This window comes from Oncorhynchus masou, chromosome 24 (assembly GCF_036934945.1).
Source record: "Oncorhynchus masou masou isolate Uvic2021 chromosome 24, UVic_Omas_1.1, whole genome shotgun sequence".
Classification (NCBI taxonomy): domain Eukaryota; kingdom Metazoa; phylum Chordata; class Actinopteri; order Salmoniformes; family Salmonidae; genus Oncorhynchus; species Oncorhynchus masou.
The window spans coordinates 74,503,348-74,528,866 of NC_088235.1; the positions used below are offsets into that span (position 1 = coordinate 74,503,348).

Here is a 25,519-nt window from a genome sequence, read left to right on the forward strand (position 1 = left end):
CTGACCAGGTGAATCCAGGTGAAAGCTATGAACCATTATTGATGTCCCCTGTTAAATCCACTTCAATCAGTGTAGATGAAGGGGAGGAGACAGGTTAAATAATAATTTTCAAGCCTAAACGATTGAGACATGCATGTATATGTGTGCCATTCAGAGGGTGAATGGGCAAGACAAAATATTTAAGTACCTTTAAACGGGGTATGGTAGTAGGTGCCAGGCGCACCGGTATGAGTATGTCAAGAACTGCAATGCTACTGGGTTTTTCACACTCAACATTTTCCCATGTGTATGTATCATGAATGGTCCACCACCCAAAGGACATCCAGCCAACTTGTCACAACTGTGGGAAGCATTGGAGGCAACATGGGCCAGCATAACTGTGGAACGCTTTCCTTGTAAAGTCCATGCCCTGACAAATTGAGGCTGTTCTGAGAGCAAAATGGGGTGCAACTCAATATTAGGAAGGTGTTTTTAATGTTTTGTACACTCAGTGTAGTATAGCCTGCAGTATGTAGATTTTGGACTGTAGATGTCCAGATAAGCTTGTTTCCCTCCCCTTAAACCACCTCTGCACTCTGCAGCTTATTTTATTATATATTGCAGCTCTCTGTCCAATTTTTTGGAGAGAAGATTTGGACTTATTTGCCTATTACAACATCATTACTAGGCTACAGCTCAACCCAGTGGCACCCTTGTCTCTCCGATGTACCAACCTATCGTAGTTCAAACCTTAAGCCTTATCTAGATCAGCCAACTGTCTGTTACCTGTGTCCCAGACAGGCCAACAATAGATTGAGTGAACTGCCGTCAGTGACCATTTCTAGGACTAAGCTGTACCCTAGGCACACGAAAGGTCCAGAACAACTGCCAAGTCAAGGAAGTATACTGCATTTCTGGGCCTATATGGAGTCACAGTCTGTTCCGGGGCAGGGTGTCACAACAGTGCTGGCCGCCATCCAGGATGTGATGTGGTTACCAGTAAATCCAGGAGAAGGGTCTGCATCCTCAGCTATCTGTACACCCAGATCTTGATACACTCTGTTTGTTTGCACAATGGGTTTTGAAAGAGGATAAGTGCCGTCAACAGTATAAGGAAGGAGAATATACCACGAGCCATGCTGCAATCCTTTTTTCAGTTAGTGTCTCATTGGGGGCCTATTGTGAGGGAAAAATCTGTTTGAAACTACAGTACAGCCCACCTGTTTGGTTGGTTCCTATTTGTCTTTTTAAAAACAAAAGACCCATAACTTAAACTAGGTTTGACCTGTTTTTTTACACGAATTGTACGAATTGCACAAAAAAACTCAGGTGAAAGGATTCAATCTTTACGTAGACCGATTCGAGATTTGAGAGCTTAGATGCTTCTACTACCCGTGCATGGCATTTGAGTGATGAAGGCTCTCTGGATATCAAACTGTAGGCTACTGTGGATGCATCACAGCATCAGAAAGCTACTGTCTGGCCTAAAGTAAACAGTGTATCTCAACAATGTATATGAAAGTACAAGATTGCATTTAATAATGGTGTTGTGAAGCCTACATCTTGGTGAGAAATAGCAAGACATTAGTTCATATGCATTAGGCTGGGTGTCATTTAAAACTACAGCCTTGGAAAAAAGGTATATAGTCTACATTCTGATGCAGGTTTTCATTCATGGCTGTAAAGTTGAAATGGTATCAAGTATAAGTAAAGTATTGGAACTGTTTTAAGGAAGTGTTGCTGATTCCATGTGTACATTATAGACAGGACACGGGTGAACATAAAATACTCTGAATTGGTTCCTTATAATCCAATAGGTATAGGCCTGTTAATTACTGTCTGATTGATTCCCAGCTGGAGTGAAGTTCATATATGTGCAATACTGTACAGTAGGCCTAGGTTACCAGAAACAATGTTGGAGAACACTGAAACAGTACCCAAAGCACACCTCGGCAAATAATTGCACGCCCCCTTTCCCATAGGATAAAGCACTCAGAGAATTCAATTTCAGTTCAATCATTTATTCAAATAAGTTTAACATTCTATTCAACAATGCATTTCACTGTTATATATTACTCTGTTCAACTTAAATAATGGCAATACATTAGTTAATTGTGTCAATGTCAAATAAATCAATACATGGTAACATTGTGGTATTGTTACATTGTGGCATTGTTACATTGTTTGTGACCCTCTTAACAGGCAGCCACCTGGCTATGAGTGTAACCAGAATACTCTATCAAAAATATTTTACACAATACCCTATCGATATCTCTTACACAATAACAACCCATAGGCATTGTTGCTCTGAAGACTTCTGCATTGCACTGTTACTCATAACATCCAACTGTAGAGCATTGCAGTCATTCACATTGCATTTGATCATAAACACACTGACTTCCACGTCAGAAAGCATAGGGTTAAACTCAGTTTCAAGTCTGTATTCTCATTGATACAGTTGCTTTGTCCCTCCTCTCAAATAACGAAACTGCAAGTCCGTTCCCACGCGATGCAACCGCCCCCGCCGGTTGTTCCAACATGGCTGGGCAAACAGCAGCGAGATTTCTCTACAGTTCGTTCCTACGCCCCACTCCCGCCGACACAGTTCCTTTCCGCGAAGGAAGAGAGCGGGGTCAGATGCGTCATGGTTGTATGCGCATTGTCCATCGGAACCTTCGCATGCTCATCTCCGTCACTGGATAGCGGCCCAGGGCAGGCATACACAGGCATGTCGACGATGCCCCTTCTTGAACGCCTTTCTCATTCTAGAAGAATGACGACTTGTTCACTTGTTTTCATCGCTTTCACGTTTCTCAGCGAGGGTCATTAGTTCAGCGCTCCTGCAGGGACAGGTAAGGTACCCATTGGTTCTTGCAGCGACTCTCCTCGCAGTAGTTGCCGACATCCTGCAACGCTTGGCATTTCAGAGATTGGCACTGGGTGTTCTGTAGGCAAAAGGGGGAGATATCGTCAGGAATGTCTTGAATTAGGACATTGTGATGATTTGATCATTTCGATGTATTCAAAATGAAAAACTACGCATAAGGCCTATTGCCCGTTCAATTGTAATCCAAATAAGAATATAGGAGGGTGTACTTACAGTGACAAGGATGCAGTGCAGATCATTGGGCTCGTTGCCGTTGCTGTCAGCGGTGCTTGGCTCGCCAAGAACCTGAGCGAGGCGCCTCATGCCGGAGACACGCAGTATGTTGATGTCGTTGTCGCAACAGAAGGCTTGGATGAGCGTGAAGTGAATCTGCAGTGGAATGACATCCTCGTCAGTCGCCAGAACACACAACACAACACTGTCAGGATCACTGCAGAAAGAAAGGGAATAGTACATGAATGATCTGTTCTGTATATCAAATATAGATACATATGCAGACAAAAGTCTTGCAGTGGGCGTCATGCTTGCAGCTATGCACCATTGACTCATATTATGGAATGGTCAATAATGTACTTACACATTCATCAGCTTTGCAGACTCGTAGACTCCCACAGTCAGACAGTCTTGTTGCTGCGCTGCCACCAGCAGCTCTTCTAGTGCTTGATTCACGGTCTCCATCCTTCAAGAAAAATAAATTATGTTAGTTATGCACCACAATTGAGAATAGGTTACTAACACCTGGTGAATTCAGTACTGAGGCTATATGTGCTTCACGGTTCACTGCCAAACCATCTATTCTCAATGCACACTGTTGCAGCAAGGTGTCGGCTATTATGAGCGACAAATGTACAAGGAACTTACTTTTTCTCAGTGATATTGCTTCCAACGAGTTCCTCCAGAGTCATATTGAAATCCGTAATTGTATAATCCACAAGGATATCCAGGATAATCTCCAATGAGTATATTCCCGAATCGAGGTTTGCAGAACGTCCGTGTCAATGAAGTAATCCAATATGGTATAGGTTAACTTGCAGTGTTTCAGCGTAAACTCGCTCGTTGTTGAATTGCAAAGTCCTTGTAATAGTTCTCCTGTCTGTGGCTCAGTGGTTTCTGACACGATCGTGCGAAACTCAATGGTTATATCCACTCTCGTAATGGGCGTGGTGTTACTCAGTCGCTACTTTCCTGATTTGTTCATTGGTATACATGGAATCCCTACTCTTTTCAACCATTGGCTGTTTACGCCAACACATTTCGGGGACCCACGTGGGCTGTCTCAGAGAATCCCCCACCTTCCTCGCTCAGTATCAATTTGTTTACTTCTACGGTGTGCCACGGAATTAATTTCCTTAGCTTCTCCATTGCTACGTATTTCTTCATATTGGGGTCGTCACTGTGATCATGTCTATGAAAGTATGTTTGATTTAACATAAGCTATATTGTTCCATTACATTTTTCAATACAAAACTTAATGCAATTGTTTTTATGCCAAAAATAACATTGTGACAAAGTCCGTTGGTTGATTGCACCGCAGTCGGAGGAGTTTGCAGTGAGGGATACATTGTTACCATCCATGTTTGTTACCATGGCACCTGGCCTCCCTCTTGTTAAACCACGTGCAGCAAGCAGCCCATAGTACTGTACTGTGTAACCAAGATGCGTCCAGACAGTTAAATGACATTTTCTTGGGGTATCTGCTCTCCTACCTTTTTCTGTCTGAAAGTCGTCTATCTTCTAGAATGTGACCGAATTTCTGCAGTGAACTCAGCTACCTGGAACTCTCATCACCTATACCTAGCTTCTAGTTCTACCGTGGCAAATTACATCTGCAGTCACATGATCTATTCGTGGATTGCCTTATCCTATCTGTTACGGAATCTCACTTTACAGACAGACAGGTAAACTAGGCTACTCCATTCGTCTCAATTATAATTTCTTACAATCCATATGTTGCATGATACTGAAGGCTACTTACTATATGGGCCTATGAATGCTTATTACATTGTTATTATATGTGCATTGACCTATAGCATCCAATACTTATAGGTTTATATGTTAGCCAATACTCTCGGGAACAGTTTACAATTATGTTTTTAAGGCCTGTTCTATACAGTATGGTGATTGTAAGAAAGAACAGTGGGGTTTCACATTAGATTGCTCACCACGACTCGCCCCCCAGTGGACTCTGTGCTGCATCGCAAGGAAACTGCAAGTTGAAACATGTAACAAGTTGCAACTCTTACTGTCCCCCCTTATGCTGAATTGTGTCATGAGACCAAGACCAAACTCTCACATTGTACTGAAAAAGCCACATTTCTGCAGATAATGCAGATACTCTGCAGATGAAATCCATATAGATAAAGTAGACTGCTTACTAATTTGTATAAATAACAACTTTTAAATAAACCTCATGTTATTGTTCAACTCCAGGGGCTACATATTTTAATAGTCATATTGGCTCAAAACTTTAATTGTTTGCTTAAGCATGTACCTAATGAGAGTGCTAGAACAGTGATCAGAAAGCCGTATGTGCAGTGAGGCTATAATAAAACGTTATTCTTCTTAGCGTGGAGCGCCGTTTAGTGGCCAATTGAATATCTACACTCTCGAAGACTGATATTGATTCAGACGAGTCGCGCTTTACACAGTATCAAGTGTGGCCCGGTTTGGAGACATTCGCTGATTTGTTCCCTGATCTGCTCCCAATTCTGAAATCACGCGTTTCACGCTAAATGAATGTAAACCAAATAGACAATGGGGACAATTAGCAACCACTACTTGATACTGCAGTAGTGTAGTTCAGGTTTGATAGGCTTATATCATAAATTGTCAAGCGACTGGAAAGGCTTATCTTGAGCTGTGAATAGCGTAGTTGTGATGAAATCAAATTATAGCACACTAGTCCACAAATACAATCTAGGCTATCGATGTTCTTCTTCTCTTGGTGAAGATGTCATGCACTGTCAACTTTGTTGCAGTTGATCAATTCCTTGATAAATCGACGGATTATGTTATTAACAAATATATGTGACTGCTTAGCCTATATTTGATCGTTAGTATTTCTGGGCCCCGAATTTCTGGACTCATATCGGTGTGAAACTCTAGTCACAGATGAAAGGGAACGTTCTTATCTTCTGCCAAATCCATTCCGAACGGTATCTGATTATAAGGGGGGAATTGCGTGCTTTAAAAAAAAAATAAAGAAGTAATTTTGGTAGACCTGCAGCTTGTAATACAGAGGTCTCGCGTTCTTCATCTGGGGTGCATGGAACGACACCCTGGGGAACTCACTGTGGTTATCCTAACACGGTAATTAATATTGAGGGCCAACTAGAACTCTGACTTTCCGACAAGATCATTGACGTCATGATTTGACCCCGTATTTTTCCGAGTTCCCAGTTGTTTTGAACGCACCATTAATGTAGCCTAATTGTGTTATTGACTGTGAACTTGGGAAAAAACGTGGTCAAATCATGACCTTCAAGTCGGTGCTCTAGACAGATGCCAGAGTTTCCTACTTGGAATTTCAAGTTGGGATGACGGTTCAAAACTCATTTTCCCGATCGGAGCTCGTTTTCCCAGGTTTGTAGTTATCTTGAACACACTGAAGTCGGATATTTCCGAGTTCCCAGGTGTTTTGAACGCTGCACAATCAAAGTGTTTGCTACTGAACTTGACAATGGCCTAATGTCACGAAAACTATAACAAGTTAACGTGTGTTTAATTCAACTAGCTAGTTATGGATGAATATTATGAAAGTATTGTTTTCCGAAGTGAAAGAGTCGAGGTAAGGGTTTTTATCGCATAATTTTAAGTTACTAGCTAACTAATGTTACAATCTCAACCAAGCTGATGATGAGCCAGTTAACCACTGAGACAGTTAATAGCTAACGTCCATGGTTAGCTACTTCTTATTATTACGAAGTTAAAATGTAAAGTATGTTGTTTCTGTTTTGATGTAGGATAACGTGTCTTTAGCTGTGGCTACTGACGACTCCGCACTGGTAAAGGCCTATGAAGACGCCCTCCGAACATTTCGGGTAAAGTTTGACAAGTATACAAGTGGATGGATAAACTAATTCGGTGTAGTGCGGAGCCATACATGTTTTCTCCCCTAAATACTTGGCTCTTATGTAGCGTTACTTAGCTAGCTAGCTTCCTTCAGCTCAAAGAGACTAGACAAAGGGAAAGGAAGCGCCTCATGAGATTTGTCCCTTGTGAGTCGATGGTGGTGGGGAGTATTTTATTACTGATCCCCATTAGCTGCTGCTACTCTTCCTGGTGTCCAAATAAGCGGCAATTACATACAAAATAAAACAGTACATGACACACTATACCACAACATATCTATACTGAACGAAAATATAAATGCAACAATATAAAATATTTTACTGAGTTACAATTCATATAAGGAAATCAGTCAATTGAAATGAATGAATTAGGCCCTAATCTATATCTGGGAATAAAGACATGCACTTGTTAGTAGCATTAAAAAGAAAGGTTGTGGCGTGGATCAGATAACCAGTCAGTATCTGCCTCATGCCGCGCTACATCTCCTTCGCATAGAGTTGATCAAGCTGTTGATCGTGTCCTGTGTAATGTTGTCCCAGTCCTCTTCAATGACTGTGCAAAGTTGCTGGATATTGGCGGGAACTGGAACACGCTGTCGTTCTTGTTGGTACAGAGCATCTCAAGCATGCTCAATGGGTGACATGTCTGGTGAGTATGCAGGCCATGGAAGAACTGGGGAATGTTCAGCTGCCAGGAGTTGTGTACAGATCCTTGTGACATGGTGCCGTGCATTTTCATGCTGAAACATGAGGAGATGGCAGCAGATAAATGGCATGATATCTCTGCATTCTAATTTCCATTGATAAACTGCAATTGAGTTCACTGTCCATACCATAAATGACATTGGAGGCAAAATGAATGTCAATTTCTCTTTTATGGTAGAAAAATTAACATTTAAATTCTCTGCAACAGCTCTGGTGGACCTTCCTGTAATCAGCATGCCAATGGCACGCTCTGTCAACTTGAGACATCTGGGTCATTGTGTTGTGTGACAACGGCACATTTTAGTAGCTATTTATTGGCTCCAGCACAAGGTGCACCTGTAAAATGATCATGCTGTTTAATCAGCTTCTTGATATGCCACCGGTCAGATGGATGGATGCAACATTATTTTGTGAAATAAGCTTTTTGTGCGGATGGAACATTTCTGGGTTCTTTTATTCGGCTCATGAAACATGGGACCAACACTTTACATGTTGGGATTATATATATATTTTTCAGTGTAAAATACAAAATCCATAATACAACAATATTAAAGTGTATAGTAGTGTGTGTCTGTTTCTTCACAATCCGCACTGTTCCATAAGGTGTAGTTTTATCTTAACATTTTTATTTTTATTAGACTGCTTAACTGAGTTTGATGTGGAATAGAGTTCCATGTAGTCATGGCTCTATGTAGTACTGTGTGTTTATTTTATAAACATCTTTAGGGGGTAGAGCAGCTTTAATATTGCAGATTGTAGCTTCCATCAATGTAATTGACTGCATGATTATCAGTCCCCCATATGTTTATATATATATATATATATATATATATACTGCTCAAAAAAATAAAGGGAACACTAAAATAACACATCCCAGATCTGAATGAATGAAATATTCTTATTAAATACTTTTTTCTTTACATAATTGAATGTGCTGACAACAAAATCACACAAAAATTATCAATGGAAATCAAATTTGTCACACTCAAAATTAAAGTGGAAAACCACACTACAGGCTGATCCAACTTTGATGTAATGTCCTTAAAACAAGTCAAAATGAGGCTCGGTAGTGTGTGTGACCTCCACGTGCTTGTATGACCTCCCTACAACGCCTGGGCATGCTCCCGATGAGGTGGCGGATTATCTCCTGAGCGATCTCCTCCCAGACCTGGACTAAAGCATCTGCCAACTCCTGGACAGTCTGTGGTGCAACGTGGCGTTGGTGGATGGAGCAAGACATGATGTCCCAGATGTGCTCAATTGGATTCAGGTCTGGGGAACGGGTGGGCCAGTCCATAACATCAATGCCTTCATCTTGCAGGAACTGCTGACACACTCCAGCCACATGAGGTCTAGCATTGTCTTGCATTAGGAGGAACCCAGGGCCAACTGCACCAGCATATGGTCTCACAAGGGGTCTGAGGATCTCATTTCGGTACCTAATGGCAGTCAGGCTACCTCTGGCGAGCACATGGAGGGCTGTGCGGCCCCCCCAAAGAAATGCCACACCATGACTGACCCACCGCCAAACCGGTCATGCTGGAGGATGTTGCAGGCAGCAGAACGTTCTCCACGGCGTCTCCAGACTCTGTCACGTGCTCAGTGTGAACCTGCTTTCATCTGTGAAGAGCACAGGGCCCCAGTGGCGAATTTGCCAATATTGGTGTTCTCTGGCAAATGCCAAACGTCCTGCACGGTGTTGGGCTGTAAGCACAACCCCCACCTGTGAACGTCGGGCCCTCATACCACCCTCATGGAGTCTGTTTCTGACCGTTTGAGCAGGCACATGCACATTTGTGGCCTGCTGGAGGTCATTTTGCTGGGCTCTGGCAGTGCTCCTCCTTGCACAAAGGCGGAGGTAGCGGTACTGCTGCTGGGTTGTTGCCCTCCTACGGCCTCCTCCACGTCTCCTGGTGTACTGGCCTGTCTCCTGGTATCACCTCCATGCTTTGGACACTACGCTGACAGACACAGCAAACCTTCTTGCCACAGCTCACATTGATGTACCATCCTGGATGAGCTGCACTACCTGAGCCACTTGTGTGGGTTGTAGACTCCGTCTCATGCTACCACTAGAGTGAAAGCACCGCCAGCATTCAAAAGTGAACTAAATATCAGCCAGGAAGCATAGGAACTGAGAAGTGGTCTGTGGTCACCACCTGCAGAACCACTCCTTTATTGGGGGTGTCTTGCTAATTGCCTATAATTTCCAAATGTTGTCTATTTCATTTGCACAATAGCATGTGAAATGTATTGTCAGTCAGTGTTGCTTCCTAAGTGGACAGTTTGATTTCACAGAAGTGTGATTGACTTGGAGTTACATTGTGTTGTTTAAGTGTTCCCTTTATTTTTTTGAGCAGTGTATATACATTTTACAAACACAATATATTTTACATTAGTTATCTTTGTGTTTTGTTTTAGTCCCACCCTTCAGCTCCACTCAACCCCTCTCATCTATCTTAACAACATCCAGTAGTACTTTGCATTTCCCATAGTCTGTTCTGGACTTGGGGACTGTGAAGAGACCTCTGGTGGCATGTCTTGTGGGGTATGCATGGGTGTCTGAGCATTTAAACTGACAGCTCGGTGCTTTCAGCATGTTAATACTTCTCCCAAAGACAAGTAATGATGCAGTCAACCTCTCCTCTACTGTGAGCCAGGAGAGATTGACATGCATGTTATTGATGTTAGTTCCCCGTGTACATTTAAGGGCCAGCCCTGCTGCTCTGTTCTGGGCCAACTGTAATTTGCCTATGTCCCTCTTTGTGGTGGCCAGAATTTGACCATAATTTGACTAAGCAGTAGTCCAGGTACGACAAAACTGGTGCCTGTAAGACTTGTTTTGTTGACGGCGACGTCTTGAAACGAAAAACAGTACATGAATGTCACCCTAATGAATCTCCTTTGTTTCGTTCATACTTCAGAGCTTAAACAATGAAAAAGAGAGTAGTGAGAAGCTTTGCGACAATCTACAGAAATTGTTTGAATCAGAACTGTCCAAATCTTGTGTGCCAGGTCTGGAACCAAGTGACCCAAGGGCAGACTCCAAGGTTATAAGTCTATAGATAGACTGACATTTTTGGGGTGTGCAGGCTTGAAGATTTTTCTCATCATTGTTTCATCTTGGTATCTGAGTCTCTAAATGTTTTGTGGTCAGAGGATGGCCCCTTCTAACTCATGACATTCACCCCTTGTGAATCAAAGAATGGGAGGCACGTGTTAAAACCCCCCAAAAATAGCATGAATGTCTCCTTCATGTCTGGCTGTCTTTCAGATTATCTTGTGTGCAATAGAAATGAATGGTAATTAATGTATTGTGCAATTTTGGAGTTACTTTTAATATAAATAAGAATAAAGTATGTTTCTAAACACTTCTACATTAATGGGGACGCGACCATAATTACAGGTCATCCTGAATTGTGAATAAGGATGAATGAGAAAGTTAAGAGGGTCAAATATCATACCCCCAAGACATGACAATAATCCAATCCTGTAATATTTGTTTCATCCTTTTTAGAGCTGTAATGATGAAAAAGAGAAGCTTGGAAACAACCCACCGAAATTGACAGATTCAAAACTCCCCAAATCTCATGTGTTGAGTAAGGAGCCGGTTGAACCAAAGGCAAACTCAAAGGTAATCAGTTAGGCTTTACGGGAGACTTGAGTTTTTGGGGATGTGGTCAGCAGGTGGCACCTTCCAAGTCATGAGATTCATCCTTGTGAATTGAGGATGGGAGGAATGTCTTAAAACCAAATAGAAGAACACTTTTCCAAAACGGAGTCCTGAATAATCTCCATCGTTTCATCTTTTAGAGGGATGAAAAAGAGAGGTGAGAAGCTTGCAGACAATCCGCAGACGCTGTCTGAATCATATGTGCCAACCAAAGGACCAGTTGACCCGAAGACAAACTCAAAGGTAATCAATTAGGCATAGGTTGAAAATGAACACTTGGAATATGTAGGGTTGATGCTTTTCCACAATGCTCTTTCTGTGATTCTTTCAATAGTGGGAGGTATGGTCCCAGTTAGAGGTCGACCGATTGTGATTTATCAATGCCGGTACCGATTTATTGGTGGACCAAAAAAAAGCCGATACCGATTAATCGGTCAGAGGGACAAGTTACAACGTATATTTGTAGCAAGTAGAATTTGATGCATTCAAAGTATTTGGGTTTTTCAATGGTAAATGCAGATGAGCAACCCTGTGCTTCAGCCTAAAGCCACTATGCTGCATCAGTCGAGCTAAAGGTTATAATGGTTTTAAAGTGACAATTATATTTCAGATGGTGTTTAATTTGAATTTATTTTGGAGTAGAATGTCCGTTTAAAAAGTCACCAGAAATGACCTTCTCTGTTGTTGTCCCCCCCCCAAAAGAAAATCCAGGGGGGGGGGTAGACCCCAGCCCCCCGCTACCTTTGCCAATGCTACTGAAAAAATCCTAGCAGAAACACAACTCCTCTTGTATATTTCTTTCATCCTTCAGAGATGTAATGATGAAAAAGATAGCGAAAGAGAAGCTTGGAGATAACCCACCAGAACTGAGAGAATCAAAACTCCCCGAATCTCAACAAACTTTTGCTTAGGGCCCTGAAAGGCTAGAGCCGGCTCTGACTGCATGTGTGGGTATGGATGTGGGTACACAGACCTGTGAGCCACTGCGTTCAGATTTTTTGTGGTCCCCACTCCCATCAAAGTTGGCCATCCCTGAGTTAGGCTATACAGAAGACTGAGATTGTGGCATGTGGTCAGCGGATGGCCCCTTCCAAATCATGAGATTCAACCAAAACCAAAAAGCAGGAATTTTGCGTTTTTATGTCTTTATCAGGAGAACACTTTGTTCTTGTAGCAAAACGTGCTACGGTGTAAAATGTTTTGCAACGGTGTGTGACTAATAAAGAAACCCATGGTAAAAGATTCATGATAGCACTGTTAACTCGACTTCTTTCGGTTCCTTTTCTCAAGCTTGCTTTTATTACTACCAGTTGTAGTAATAAAAACACCTATGTGTACCAGGTGTGGAGGCTGGGATACCGGTGTCGTGCGGTGTACTCCGAGGATGGCCTGGTTTACCCAGCGGTGCTGGTGTGGTTGAGAGGCGAACGCTGCCGGGTGAAGTTTGAAGGCTTCGGGAATGAGGAAGAGCTGGAGCTGAGCAGCCTGCTATCTCCAGTAGAACTGGGAGGCCACAGAGGAAGAGTTGATGCCAAAGTGCAACAAGGGGTAACACTTCACTTGAACATTCATTTTTGGCCTTGTATGACAGATGGAATAAGTGTTACTTGTAGGGTCATCATGTTATAGTATCAAAGTTTAAATTACCACAAACATGTCAGTCAATCCAGGATAAAGCAGTGCGTGGGTCTGTCCAATAAGGCAATTTTCTTGTCCCTAGGCTGTTGATGGGTTCAGCTCCACTAGTAACAACAATGCTGATTGGAAGAGGATGGAAAGAGATTGGAGGACAGCTCAACAAGAGGGACCAGAGGAGCTGTCCTCACCTCAGCCACCTAAGTTTGCTCCAGTGAGTCTGGGTGCTGTTCCCTCTGTTTCAGGACACCTGGAATACATTGTTGACCAATGGTCATGCTTTACTGAGGTCTGATGTTTACTGATAATGAAGTTTGCATTCAATTATTTAAGACTTGTCACTATGGCATGGGACAATTCTGATATTTGTTGTAAGATTTGTGTGTGTGTGATATTTAGGGAAAAGACTATGGCAAAAGCAGCTATGACTTTGGCAAGGAGCATGGGGATAAGAAGAAGCCAAGTGGCCGGCGAAAGGTACCAAACAATCACCCCTTTTCCTTCTTTCCTCCAGTGCCACCGCCCAAGGACTCTGGTGAGACTGCTGTGTGTGTTCTTACCTACATTTCTATCTTCAACCTGTGTGAGACTGTTGTGTTTATTTATTTACTTATCTATTGTTCACCTAATACCTTTTTTTTGCGCTGTTGGTTAGAGCCTGTAAGTAAGCATTTCACTGTGCTGTTGTATTCGGCACACGTGACAAATACACTTTGATTTGATTGGCTACCTCCAGCCTGTACATCCAACAAGAATAATGTTATTCAATGTCTGTGTTATTATGTCGTGGGTGTGCAATAAATTGGGTTATAAATAAGAGCTACTCAGCTTGTATTTCATATACGTGCCTTCGGAAAGTATTCAGACCCCTTGACTTTTGCTACATTTTGTTAGGTTACAGCCTTATTCCAAATTGTTTATCCCCCTCATCAATCTACACACAGTACCCCATAATGAGGAAGCAAAAATAGGTTTTCAGAAATGTTTGCTAATTTATATATTTTTTAAACCAACTTAAATAATCATATTTACTTAAGTATTCAGACCCTTTACTCAGTACTTTGTTGAAGCACCTTTGGCAGCGATTACAGCCTTGATTCTTCTTGGGTATGAAGCTACAAGCTTGGCACCCCTGTATTTGGAGAGTTTATCCTATTCTTCTCTGCAGATCCTCTCAAGCTCTGTCAGGTTGGAAGGGGAGTGTTGCTGCACAGCTCTTTTCAAGTCTTTCCAGAGATGTTCGAGCGGGTTCAAGTCCGGGCTCTTGCTGGGCCACTGCGTTGTCTTGACTGTATGCGTAGGGTCGTTGTCCTGTTGGAAGGTTATCCTTTGCCCCAGTCGGAGGTCCTGAGAGCTCTGGAGCAGGTTTTCATTAAGGATCTCTCTCTACTTTTCTCTGTTCATCTTTGCCTTGATCCTGACTAGTCTCCCAGTACCTACTGCTGAAAAATATCCCCACAGCATGATAATGTTGCCACCACCATGCTTCACCGTAGGGATGGTGTCAGGTTTCCTTCAGATGTGACGCTTTGCATTCAGGCCGAAGAGCTCAATCTTGGTTTCGTCAGACCAGAGAATCTTATTTCTTAATTTCTGGGAGTCTTTAGGTGCCTTTTGGCAAACTCCAAGCGGGCTATAATGTCCCTTTTTACTGAGGAGTGGCTTCCGTCTGGCCACTCAACCATGAAGGCCTGGTTGGCGGAACGCACAGAGGAACTCTAGAGCTCTGTCAGAGTGACCATTGGGTTCTTGGTCTCCTCCCTGACCAAGGCCCTTCTTCCCCGATTGCTCAATTTGGACGGGCGGCCAGCTCTAGAAAGAGACACAGTCCTGTTTCGTAGCTCTGCGGACAATTCCTTCGACCTCATGGCTTGGTTTTTGCTCTGACATGCACTGTCAACTGTGGGACCTTATATGGACAGGTGTGTGCTTTCAAATAATTTCCAACCAATTGAATTTACCACAGGACTCCAATCAAGTTGTAGAAACATCTCAAGGATGATCAATGGAAACGGGATGCACCTGAGCTCAATCTCGCATCTGAATACTTATGTAAAATAAGGTTTTGTAAAATCAGTTTTGTATAAATTTGCAAAAGTTTCTGAACCTGTTTTCGCTTTGTTATTATGGGGTATTGTGTGTACATAGATTGCTGATGAATTTTTGTATTTAATACATTTTAGAATAAGGCTGTAACGTAACAAAATGTGGAAAAAGTCAAAGGGTCTGAATACTTTCCAAATGCACTGTAGGTGTAATAATGGTATCTTCTCCTCCAGGACTTTCTGCCTCCTCCTCCACCTCCACCGTGTGTATGGCCCCCCCGAGCAGTGCTTGCCGATGCTAGCGATGGGCTAGACTCAGCCGTGACAGACATATCCAGCATGCTCCTGTCCTGGTACCTGTGTGGCTACCACACCGGCTGCTACATGGTTAGCAAAAGCCTTTTCCATTTCTAGACCATGCATTCCTATTGACAGAGACGTTGCCATGTGCATTCAGAAAGTATTCAGACCTATTGTCTTTTTCCACATATCGTTACATTACAGCCTTATTCTAAAATTAATAACCCTCCTCAATCTACACACAATACCCCATAATGACAAAGCGAAAACATTTTTTCACATTTATTACAAATAAAAAACGGATACCTTACTTAGCAAAAGGTCTGAATACTTATGTATGAGCCTCGAAATTGAGCCCAGGAGCATGCTGTTTCCATTGATCCACATTGATGTTTCTACAACTTGATTGGAGTCCACCTGTGGTAAATTAAATTGATTGGACATGATTTGGAAAGGTACACACCTGTTTATATAAGGTCCAACAATTGACGGTGCATGTCCGAGCAAAAACCAAGCCATGATATCGAAGGAATTGTCCGTAGAGATCTGAGACAGGATTGTGTCGAGGCACAGATCTGGGGAAAGGTACCAAAACCTTTATGCAGCATTGAAGGTTCCCAAGAACCCAGTGGCCGCCATCGTTCTTAAATGGAAGAAGTTTAGAACCATCAAGACTCTTCCTAGAGCTGGCTGCCTGGCCATACTAAACAATTGGGGGAGAAGGGCCTTGGTCAGGGAGGTGACCAAGAACCCGATGGTCCCTGACAGAGCTCCAGAGTTTCTCTGTGGAGATGGGAGAACCTTTCAGAAGGACAATCATCTCTGCAGCACTCCACCAATTTGGTCTTAATGGTAGAGTGGTAAAGGACTCTCACACCATGAGAAACAAGATTCTCTGGTCTGATGAAACCAAAATTGAACTCTTTGGGCTGAATACCAAGTGTCACTTCTGGAGGAAACCTGGCACCATCCCTACGGTGAAGCATGGTGGTGGCAGCATCATGCTGTGGGGATGTTTTTCAGGGACTGTCTCGGAGATGAGTCCAGGATCGAGGGAAAGATGAATGGCGCAACGTACAGCGCGATCCTTAATGAAAACCTGCTCCAGAGCTCTCAAGACCTCCGACTGGGGCGACGGTTCACCTTCCAACAGGACAACGACCCTAAGCACACAGCCAAGACAACACAGGAGGGGCTTCGGGGCAAGTCTCTGAATGTCCTTGAGTGTGCCTTCAAGAGCCCGGACTTGACCACGATCGAACATCTCTGGAGAGACCTGAAAATAGCTGTGCAGTGACGCTCCCCATCCAACCACCCAGAGCTTGAGAGGATCTGCAGAGAAGAACAGGATAAACTCTCCAAATATAGGGGTGCCAAGCTTGTAGCGTCATACTCAAGGCTGTAATCACTGCCAAAGGTGTTTCAACAAAGTATTGAGTAAAGGGTATTTAAACATTTTTTTGCAAAGTTTTCTAAAAAACAGTGTTTGCTTTGTCATTATGGAGTATTGTGTGTGTAGATTGATGAGGGGGGGGGGGAACGATTTAATCCATTTTAGAATAGGGCTGTAACGTAGCAAAATGTGGAAAAAGTCAAGGGGTCTGAATACTTTCCGAATGCACTGTAGGTTTCTAGGTAAATGTCAGTACTCATTTAACATTTCAGGGTCTCGTATGGGGTATGACATGAATACTTGTTTTTATTGTCAACCTTAAATTGACATCTCCTTGATATTCTTCTCTCAGATTGTGATTTTGCGCTGAACTGCTTTGTAGTGATTCCATAATGAAATATGGAACTTAACTTGTTGGTACTTAGGCAATTCAACAGACGAAAACAAGTTGCAGGAGGGCTGATAAAGAGAAACAGGCAGAGGAATAAGGTAAAGTGATATACCTTCATGCGGTTTCAATTCCAATTCCACTGCTTTATCAAAGGTTATTTTAAATATTTGAATTGTGATGTGGGATGTCACTGACACTATCTATCGATTAAAACTGTAGGTCTATTTGAATCTTACAAAAGTAAAGGCCTAAGTTTTGCGGTCACTGAAGATTGCAGGCTGAGTAATTCTAGTATGAGGATATATTAGGACCGAAGATACCACCCTGGGGAATTCCACAGGTAGGCTATGTACTATTAAGCTCTCATAACTGCCTGCCTGTTCCCTTTCTGATGGGTTTTTAATTTTATTTATTTATTTCACTTTTATTTAACCAGGTAGGCAAGTTGAGAACAAGTTCTCATTTACAATTGTGACCTGGCCAAGATAAAGCAAAGCAGTTTGACACATACAACAACGCAGTCACACATAGAGTAAAACAAACATACAGTCAATAATACAGTAGGAAAATAAGTCTATATGCAATATGAGCAAATGAGGTGAGATAAGGGAGGTAGAGGCAAAAAAGGCCCTAATGACGAAGTAAATACAATATTGCAAGTAAAACAATGGAATGGTAGATTTGCTGCAGTGGAAAAATGTGCAAAGTAGAGAGAAATAATGGGGTGCAAAGGAGCAAAATAAAATAAATAAATACAGTAGGGGGATAGGTAGTTGTTTGGGCTAAATTATAGATGGGCTATGTACAGGTGCAGTAATCTGTGAGCTGCTCTGACAGCTGGTGCTTAAAGCTAGTGAGGGAGAAGTGTTTCCAGTTTCAGAGATTTTTGTAGTTCGTTCCAGTCATTGGCAGCAGAGAACTGGAAGGAGAGGCGGCCAAAATAAGAATTGGTTATGGGGGTGACCAGAGAGATATACATTTAACATACATTTACATTTAAGTCATTTAGCAGACGCTCTTATCCAGAGCGACTTACAAATTGGTGAATTCACCTTCTGACATCCAGTGGAACAACCACTTTACAATAGTGCATCTAAATCATTAAGGGGGGGTGAGAAGGATTACTTATCCTATCCTAGGTATTCCTTGAAGAGGTGGGGTTTCAGGTGTCTCCGGAAGGTGGTGATTGACTCCGCTGTCCTGGCGTCGTGAGGGAGTTTGTTCCACCATTGGGGGGCCAGAGCAGCGAACAGTTTTGACTGGGCTGAGCGGGAACTGTACTTCCTCAATGGTAGGGAGGCGAGCAGGCCAGAGGTGGATGAACGCAGTGCCCTTGCTTGGGTGTAGGGCCTGCGGGAGATGACAAGTGCCTGGATTAGGACCTGCGCCGCTTCCTGTGTGAGGCAGGGTCGTACTCTGCGGATGTTGTAGAGCATGAACCTACAGGAACGGGCCACCGCCATGATGTTGGTTGAGAACGACAGGGTGTTGTCCAGGATCACGCCAAGGTTCTTAGCGCTCTGGGAGGAGGACACAATGGAGTTGTCAACCGTGATGGCGAGATCATGGAACGGGCAGTCCTTCCCCGGGAGGAAGAGCAGCTCCGTCTTGCCGAGGTTCAGCTTGAGGTGGTGATCCGTCATCCACACTGATATGTCTGCCAGACATGCAGAGATGCGATTCGCCACCTGGTCATCAGAAGGGGGAAAGGAGAAGATTAATTGTGTGTCGTCTGCATAGCAATGATAGGAGAGACCATGTGAGGTTATGACAGAGCCAAGTGACTTGGTGTATAGCGAGAATAGGAGAGGGCCTAGAACAGAGCCCTGGGGGACACCAGTGGTGAGAGCGCGTGGCGAGGAGACAGATTCTCGCCACGCCACCTGGTAGGAGCGACCTGTCAGGTAGGACGCAATCCAAGCGTGGGCCGCGCCGGAGATGCCCAACTCGGAGAGGGTGGAGAGGAGGATCTGATGGTTCACAGTATCGAAGGCAGCCGATAGGTCTAGAAGGATGAGAGCAGAGGAGAGAGAGTTAGCTTTAGCAGTGCGGAGCGCCTCCGTGATACAGAGAAGAGCAGTCTCAGTTGAATGACTAGTCTTGAAACCTGACTGATTTGGATCAAGAAGGTCATTCTGAGAGAGATAGCGGGAGAGCTGGCCAAGGACGGCACGTTCAAGAGTTTTGGAGAGAAAAGAAAGAAGGGATACTGGTCTGTAGTTGTTGACATCGGAGGGATCGAGTGTAGGTTTTTTCAGAAGGGGTGCAACTCTCGCTCTCTTGAAGACGGAAGGGACGTAGCCAGCGGTCAGGGATGAGTTGATGAGCGAGGTGAGGTAAGGGAGAAGGTCTCCGGAAATGGTCTGGAGAAGAGAGGAGGGGATAGGGTCAAGCGGGCAGGTTGTTGGGCGGCCGGCCGTCACAAGAAGCGAGATTTCATCTGGAGAGAGAGGGGAGAAAGAGGTCAGAGCACAGGGTAGGGCAGTGTGAGCAGAACCAGCGGTGTCGTTTGACTTAGCAAACGAGGATCGGATGTCGTCGACCTTCTTTTCAAAAAGGTTGACGAAGTCATCTGCAGAGAGGGAGGAGGGGGGGAGTGGGAGGAGGATTCAGGAGGGAGGAGAAGGTGGCAAAGAGCTTCCTAGGGTTAGAGGCAGATGCTTGGAATTTAGAGTGGTAGAAAGTGGCTTTAGCAGCAGAGACAGAGGAGGAAAATGTAGAGAGGAGGGAGTGAAAGGATGCCAGGTCCGCAGGGAGGCGAGTTTTCCTCCATTTCCGCTCGGCTGCCCGGAGCTCTGTTCTGTGAGCTCGCAATGAGTCATCGAGCCACGGAGCGGGAGGGGAGGACCGAGCCGGCCTGGAGGATAGGGGACATAGAGAGTCAAAGGATGCAGAAAGGGAAGAGAGGAGGGTTGAGGAGGCAGAATCAGGAGATAGGTTGGAGAAGGTATGAGCAGAGGGAAGAGATGATAGGATGGAAGAGGAGAGAGTAGCGGGGGAGAGAGCGAAGGTTGGGACGGCGCGATACCATCCGAGTAGGGGCAGTGTGGGAAGTGTTGGATGAGAGCGAGAGGGAAAAGGATACAAGGTAGTGGTCGGAGACTTGGAGGGGAGTTGCAATGAGGTTAGTGGAAGAACAGCATCTAGTAAAGATGAGGTCGAGCGTATTGCCTGCCTTGTGAGTAGGGGGGGATAGGTGAGAGGGTGAGGTCAAAAGAGGAGAGGAGTGGAAAGAAGGAGGCAGAGAGGAATGAGTCAAAGGTAGACGTGGGGAGGTTAAAGTCGCCCAGGACTGTGAGAGGTGAGCCGTCCTCAGGAAAGGAGCTTATCAAGGCATCAAGCTCATTGATGAACTCTCCGAGGGAACCTGGAGGGCGATAAATGACAAGGATGTTAAGCTTGAAAGGGCTGGTAACTGTGACAGCATGGAATTCAAAGGAGGCGATAGATAGATGGGTAAGGGGAGAGAGAGAGAATGACCACTTGGGAGAGATGAGGATCCCGGTGCCACCACCCCGCTGACCAGAAGCTCTCGGGGTGTGCGAGAACACGTGGGCGGACGAAGAGAGAGCAGTAGGAGTAGCAGTGTTATCTGTGGTGATCCATGTTTCCGTCAGTGCCAAGAAGTATACCTGCTGCAGCGCGTGCTACAGGTTGGTGATGCTATGGTGACCAGCGAGCTGAGATAAGGGGGGACTTTACCTAGCAGGGTCTTGTAGATGACCTGGAGCCAGTGGGTTTGGCGACGAGTATGAAGCGAGGGCCAGTCAACGAGAGCGTACAGGTCGCAGTGGTGGGTATTATATGGGGCTTTGGTGACAAAATGGACGGCGCTGTGATAGACTGCATCCAATTTATTGAGTAGGGTATTGGAGGCTATTTTGTAAATGACATCGCTGAAGTCGAGGATCGGTAGGATGGTCAGTTTTACAAGGTTATGTTTGGCAGCATGAGTGAAGGATGCTTTGTTGCAAAATAGGAAGCCAATTCTAGATTTAACTTTGGATTGGAGATGTTTGATATGAGTCTGGAAGGAGAGTTTACAGTCTAACCAGACACCTAGATATTTGTAGTTCTCCACATATTATAAGTCAGAACCGTCCAGAGTAGTGATGTTGGACGGGCGGGCGGGTGCAGGCAGCGAAGGAGAGTTGTAGGGCATTGAAGCTCGTCTGGAGGGTTGTTAACACTGTGTCCAAAGAAGGGCCAGAAGTATAAAGAATGATGTCGTCTGCATAGAGGTGGATCAGGTTTAAGACCCAAGATTGGGGAAGAAGAGGAAAGAGCTGTCCTGTTGCAACAGGAAAAGAGTTCCAAAGACTGAATGTTCGTGTACTACACAGAGGTAGTCTAATTTGTGGCCCTGCATCACAGTGTTTTGACAAGAAGGTGATGTGAGTAAGCAGTTAGGGGTATGTTGACGCTAGTTCAATATGGCGTTAACTCAGCTCTTTAAGAGGCTTTTTGGAAAACTATCTTTTACTTTTCAGTTTTTTTTATACTGTTGATAAAAGGTTTGCCAAAGATAGTTTTGGGGGGGGAAGAGAAAATAATGGGATGCTAGTTTTTGGTCAAGTGGAAACCATTAGAATGAATTGATCCCTCAGCTGTTGTTAGGAAATGTTAGTTTCAGTTCATTTGAGGAATTTATTTTACTGCTGTACACTGCAAATATATTGAACAAAAAGAATGCAACAAACAACAATTTCCACAATTTTACTGAGTTTTAGTTCATATAAGGAAATCAGTCAATTGAAATGAATTCATTAAGTCCTAATCGGGATTTCACATGATGACAGGGGCACAGTCATGGTTGGGCCTGGTAGGCCCACCCACTTGGGAGCCAGGCCCAGCCTATGAGAATGCATTTTTCCCCACAAAATAGCTTTTATTATACACAGAACTACTCCTCAGTTTAATCAGCTGTCCGGATGGCTGGTCTCAGACTATCCCGAAGGTGAAGAAGCCGGATATGGAGGTTCTGGGCTGGCGTAGTTACACGTTGTGTGGCCGTACTGCCAAATTCTTTTTGAGGCAGCATATGGTAAAATATAAAATTCTCTGGCAACAGCTCTGGTGGACATTCCTGCAGTCAGCATGCCAATTGCAGGCTCCCTCAAAACATTGAGACATCTGTGGCATTGTGATTTTCTTTTTTTAGAGTGGCCTTTCATTGTCCCCAGCACAAGGTGCACTGTGTAGTGATCATGCTCATCAGCTTCTTGATATGCCACACCTGTCAGGTGGATGGATTATCTTGGCAAAGGAGATGCTCACTAACAGGGATGTAAACAAATTTGTGCACATATCAAGAATAAGCTTTTTGTCTGAATGGGACATTTCTTCTGTGATCTTTTATATCAGCTCATGAAATATGGGACCAATACTTTACATGTTGCATTTTATATGTTTGTTCAGTATATATTCGGACAGTCTGGGTGCTGTTTTCTCTGTTTCAGGACATCTGGAATACATTATTGACCAATGGTCATGCTTCACTGATGTCTGCTTACTGATAAGGAAGTTTGCGTTCAATTATTTCATACTTGTCACTTGCTTTTTTTGTCAAGAGAAAAGGATTACGACCAAGTCACATGCCTTGGCATTTTGTTATGCATGTTTTATTTAGATGCAATTGAATAGTGATTATTTAAAAGGATAGCAGACATGATAAACAATATAATATCTGACTGGTGGCAATTGGGTCTCTCAAATCACCCAGCATGGTTTACTCATCTCCTCACCTTTTTCCCTGAGATTCACCACATAGTTTTCTTCAGGACATAAGAACTATAGTGTCAATATTATGCCAATTAATTAAACTGTTTCTCAGAAATGTGTGAGCGAATAGGGACTAGTTACATTTTTACACTTTTATAAAACACTAATGTAATATTTGCTAAAATATGCAATTTTTCAGATGCGTCAAGTATATGTGCAGCCTAAATGCAGAAAATGTGATTTAAATCATTATTTGAGTCTTAAATGACACACACCCTCACCAGTCACCACGAAATTGAACTTTTAATAAGTCTATGATCTGTGTGGATGACGCAGTGTTCCAGATATAACACTCGGGGCCAATTTGAAACGACTCTTAGGTCAAGGATGAGGAGATGGGAAGCAGATGTGGTTAGACGTAGATGGTCGAAAGATCAAATGACCCTTAGACTCTCAAAATAGGATTGATTTAGTATCTCTATTGGGAATTTGAATACTGTAGTTAGACAATTTTATGTAAAGAGTTCTTTGCAGAAACGCTGTAAGATTTCTATGGATTTTTGTCTAGGATACACAATAGCTGCCAATATACAGTACCAGTCAAAAGGTTTTTATTTTATTTTATTTGAGTATTTTCTACATTGTAAAATAATAGTGAAGACGTCCAAATTATGAAATAACACATGGAATCATGTGGTAACCAAAAAGGTGTTAAACAAATCAAAATATATTTTATATTTGCGATTCTTCAAAGTAGCCACCCTTTTCCTTGATGTTCAGGTTATTAACAGCTATTATTCGGTGTAGCATGGGTATTTCATGTGAACAGAAAAAAGCCAGCCAACAACTCAAACTTTGCTATTTTGATTATCACATTGACGCCTCTCAATCACTTTGGGGCGTCAACTCTAAAACTCTAATTCTCCGGAGGGAAGAATATGTTGGAAATGCCAGTTTTCCAGACAAAATGCCAGAGTTTGAGTTGAATAAGTTATGTTCCCCTTAGAAAATGTCAAAAGCACATGTATACAAAAAAAACATAAATCCACACCATTGCACTTCTCTCTCCAGTGTCTATGTACTGACATGTGGAACTGATAGATGCGAAAACACACGTTACAATTTACACACATTTCAAGACGTTAACATGTAAACTGTTTTTTCCCCCGTTATGTGTTGGACCCCAGTAAGACTAGCTGTCACCATTGGCGTCGGCTAATGGGGATCCTAATAAATCAAATGTATAGGCAATGTGAACACATTTGACTCATGTCACCTGTCAAATCCTTCCATCATTTCAGTGTTATGATTATAGTAACAGATGATGTCAATGAAAAGTTGGTCCAGGTGGTCTGCCAGCCGGAATACGAGCCCAGACGTCTAGACCTACTGCTGCGCCTGCCCCGCCCGCGTCTCTTTACTATCGACCTCCAATCAGGTTCAGTGCATTTCAACACCATAAACGGCAGCCAGCTCCTCCTCAGCGCTACCTACTCTGTGTTGGTACTGACGACCAGCTCCCACGACTTTCTGGAAACGCGCTCCCCTGAAGAAGACTCAATCCAGACACCAGATGAAAAAAATGATTGAAATGTTCTTTAGTTAATGCTTGCTGGAATAACATGATTACGTTTTATAAAGGGTTTATAGGCCTACCAATAGGGTTCTAACTTCTAAAAAGTAAATTGCTCAATGACTCGGACAGATGGTTTTGTGTGCTATCAATTCACACACAGCATGTGTACTGATTGCGCGAATGGACACTAATGCATATAGCTCATAATGGTGAAACTGTTAGATTGTCTATGTTTGTAAGCCACCATTGCAGACAGAAACATGGACATGCCAAACTAAACTTGTTTCTTCTCTGTAGTAAGCAGACTTTGTCCTAGAATTAGAAGTTTGGTTGGGTTCCCATGGTAAGAGGACTGGGTTTAGGATTTACTTTATTGTAATATAACTGTATTGTAGAAACTTGTTAAACATTTCGATGCTCTGGCATTTCTTATCATTTGAGTGACCATTATTTTGTGTCTGATATTGTCAAGTAGGTTAAATTGTACTAGAGCAAAAATAAATATGTTCTCTGTGTCTCTGTACCCACAGTGTGATGCGGCTCAGCAATGTGCAGTTGGCAAAGGTGCAAGAATTGGGAAGTTGTGCGAGTGTTCACGGGGAACGAGGGAATCGAGGATGACAGCTACCATCTGATCAATCATCACACAGTATGTGGACAAATATTGTTTTCTCAAATGTTTCTCTTTTAGATATGTAAATGTTTGAGAATTGAATAAACGTTTTTGAAGACTTCTCTTTAATTAAAGAAGTAAACGTCTTTACTACCTACATCTCTGCATTGAAAATGTTGGGAGATATTACTCTAGAGGGCGCAACAGAGCTGAAATTTCAAGAGGCAAAAAATGTCCACGTGTGAAAAGGAAACTACCACCTATTTTTATTAATAATAATAAATACAAATATCACAGCATTGTATTATCTGTCATCATTATGCTACCATAATAATCAAAATTGGCCTTAATTGATATATTTTAGACTAAATTTATTTTAGACTTTATTTTCAATTTGTCCAGAGAATATAGATTTGTATCAGATTGAAAATGTAGGACAGCAATGACAAAGCAGTGATGATTTATTTATATACAGTGCCTTAACGTATTCACACCCCTTGACTTTCCACGGCTACATTAAGTACTGCAGTG

General features: G+C 43.1%; 2 protein-coding genes across 2 annotated transcripts; one reads left to right on the forward strand and one right to left on the reverse strand.

Annotated features, from left to right (window-relative positions):
- Positions 1-1,984: 1,984 nt before the first annotated feature.
- On the reverse strand, positions 1,985-3,982 carry LOC135512629 (growth arrest and DNA damage-inducible protein GADD45 beta-like). The gene is made up of 4 exons (XM_064934847.1): positions 3,728-3,982; positions 3,444-3,545; positions 3,080-3,296; positions 1,985-2,924 (listed from the first exon to the last, which is right to left on the reverse strand). Exons 1-4 carry the CDS (start codon positions 3,769-3,771, stop codon positions 2,811-2,813), a joined length of 477 nt encoding a protein of 158 aa, XP_064790919.1. The 5' UTR covers positions 3,772-3,982; the 3' UTR covers positions 1,985-2,810.
- Positions 3,983-11,458: 7,476 nt separating this feature from the next.
- Positions 11,459-25,278, forward strand: LOC135511441 (survival motor neuron protein-like). Its single transcript, XM_064932948.1, has 7 exons — positions 11,459-11,557; positions 12,656-12,862; positions 13,035-13,163; positions 13,349-13,426; positions 15,229-15,381; positions 17,113-17,176; positions 24,906-25,278. Exons 1-6 carry the CDS (start codon positions 11,459-11,461, stop codon positions 17,173-17,175), a joined length of 729 nt encoding a protein of 242 aa, XP_064789020.1. The 3' UTR covers position 17,176; positions 24,906-25,278.
- Positions 25,279-25,519: the final 241 nt, after the last annotated feature.